Genomic DNA, 2,062 nt, shown 5'->3' with positions numbered 1-2,062 from the left:
AATCCTCAGAAATGTGTATTTGGAGTAACTTCGGGAAAACTTCTAGGCTTCGTCGTAAGTCAAGACGGAATTAAGGTTGATTCTGACAAGGTAAAGGCCATACAATAGCTTCCTCCGCCAAGGACGGAAAAGGAGATTCGGGGATTTCTTGGTAGAATTCAATATATTAGTAGGTCTATATCGCAATTGACAACCCAGTGTGAACCTATATTCATGTTACTTAAGAAAAATGTTCCTACAATATGGAATGACAAATGTCAAGCCTAATTTGATTCAATGAAAGAATACCTCTCCAATCCTTCGATTTTAATGCCGCCGAAACTAGGAAGCCCTTGATATTATATCTTACTATTACGGAAACAGCCATGGGAGCTCTTTTGGCACAATACCAAGAGGGTACAAGGAAGGAAATAACTATCTACTACCTCAGTAAAAAGTTCCTTGAGTATGAAACTAGATACACTCCTTTAGAAAGAGCTTGCATTGCCCTTATTTACGCGACAAAGAAGCTTCGACATTATTTGCAAGCACATACTACTTATCTGGTTTCGAGGTTAGATCCAATCAAGTACATTTTTGAGAAGCCAATCTTGAGTGAAAGAATAGCAAGGTGGCATGCGATATTGTCAGAATTTGACATTCAGTGCGTGAATCAAAAGTCTGTCAAAGGGAGGGCTATATCTGAAGCTTTGGCTGATGGACCTATATCGGGTGATGAATTTGATGATGATTTTCCAGATGAACATATTTTCTGTCTTAGTATGTCACAATGGAAGATGAATTTCGACGGAGCCTCAAATAGAAGGGGAAATGGTGTAGGGGTGTTATTGATCGATCCTTATGGAGTACATATTCCTTTCGCTGTGAAGCTTAGTTTCCCAACGACGAATAACACGGCTGAATATGAAGCCTGCATCAATGGAATCAAAGCGACATTAGCAGCTGGTGCAAAAAATCTCACAGTATACGGTGATTCTTATCTCATAATTTCCCAGACTATTGGAGCTTGGAAAGTTCGGGACGAAAGGTTGCAAATGTACACGGAGTATCTTCAACAATTTATCCCATTCTTTAAAGAAATAGAGTTCAAACATCTCCCTCGAGAACAAAACAGTTTCACCGATGCTTTGGCAAATCTGGCGGTAAATTTAACTTGGGACGATGATGTGAAGGTACAATCGGTAACAATTGTAGAAAAAGAAATTCTAGTGGTTAATTTTAAACCAACAATTGCTTTATTAACCCAAGAAGATGATGAGGATGCTTGGTATACTGACGTTAAGAAGTATTTAATCAATGGAGAATATCCTGAAGGAAGTCACAAGAAGGATCAATTGGTTATTCGAAGGCTAGCTTCTCATTTCACAATATTGAAAGGTTTGTTGTATCATAAGAGTTTCGATGGAAATTTGCAATTATGCATCGATGGGGAGCAGACACGAAGGATCATGGAAGAGGTACATGGGGGAGAATGTGGGCCTCACATGAATGGATGAATGCTTGCTCGGAAGATTCTGCGAGCAGGGTATTATTGGACCACTTTGGAAAGTGATTGCATCCATTTCGTACGAACATGCAAAAGATGTCAGCTATTTACAAACCTTAATCATATGCCGCCAGTTAGCCTGAATAATTTTACTTCTCCATGGCCTTTTTCCAGCTGGGGCATAGATATCATTGGGCAAATACATCCGAAAGCTTCGAACGGGCATCAATATATATTGGTTGCTGTCGATTATTTTTCGAAATGGGTGGAGGCATCATCATATTCGAAACTAGGGGCAAAACAAGTTTCAAAATTTGTAATCAATAACATTATATGTCGGTATGGGGTACCTTTTGAAATTATTTCCGATAATGGTTCGCAATTTGAAGGCCATCTCAAAGAAACCCTTGAGAAATACAAAATCAGACATCACCAATCATCACCATATCGTCCTCAAACCAATGGAGCTGTTGAAGCAGCTAACAAAACTATCAAGACGATAATCGCCAATATGACAAATAGGGCTCGAGAATGGCCCGATAAACTTCCCTACGCACTTTGGGGATACATAATTTC

At 39.3% G+C, this 2,062-nt stretch overlaps 1 protein-coding gene across 1 annotated transcript; it reads left to right on the top strand.

The window, feature by feature from the left end:
• The first annotated feature begins 365 nt into the window (after positions 1 to 365).
• On the top strand, positions 366 to 1,496 carry LOC110684590. The gene has a single exon (XM_021861028.1). The coding sequence runs from the start codon at positions 366 to 368 to the stop codon at positions 1,494 to 1,496; it is 1,131 nt and encodes a 376-aa protein (XP_021716720.1).
• The last annotated feature ends 566 nt before the right edge of the window (positions 1,497 to 2,062 follow it).

This window comes from Chenopodium quinoa, unplaced genomic scaffold (assembly GCF_001683475.1).
Source record: "Chenopodium quinoa cultivar QQ74 unplaced genomic scaffold, ASM168347v1, whole genome shotgun sequence".
NCBI classification, from domain to species: domain Eukaryota; kingdom Viridiplantae; phylum Streptophyta; class Magnoliopsida; order Caryophyllales; family Amaranthaceae; genus Chenopodium; species Chenopodium quinoa.
This window is presented reverse-complemented; position numbering and strand designations above follow the sequence as displayed.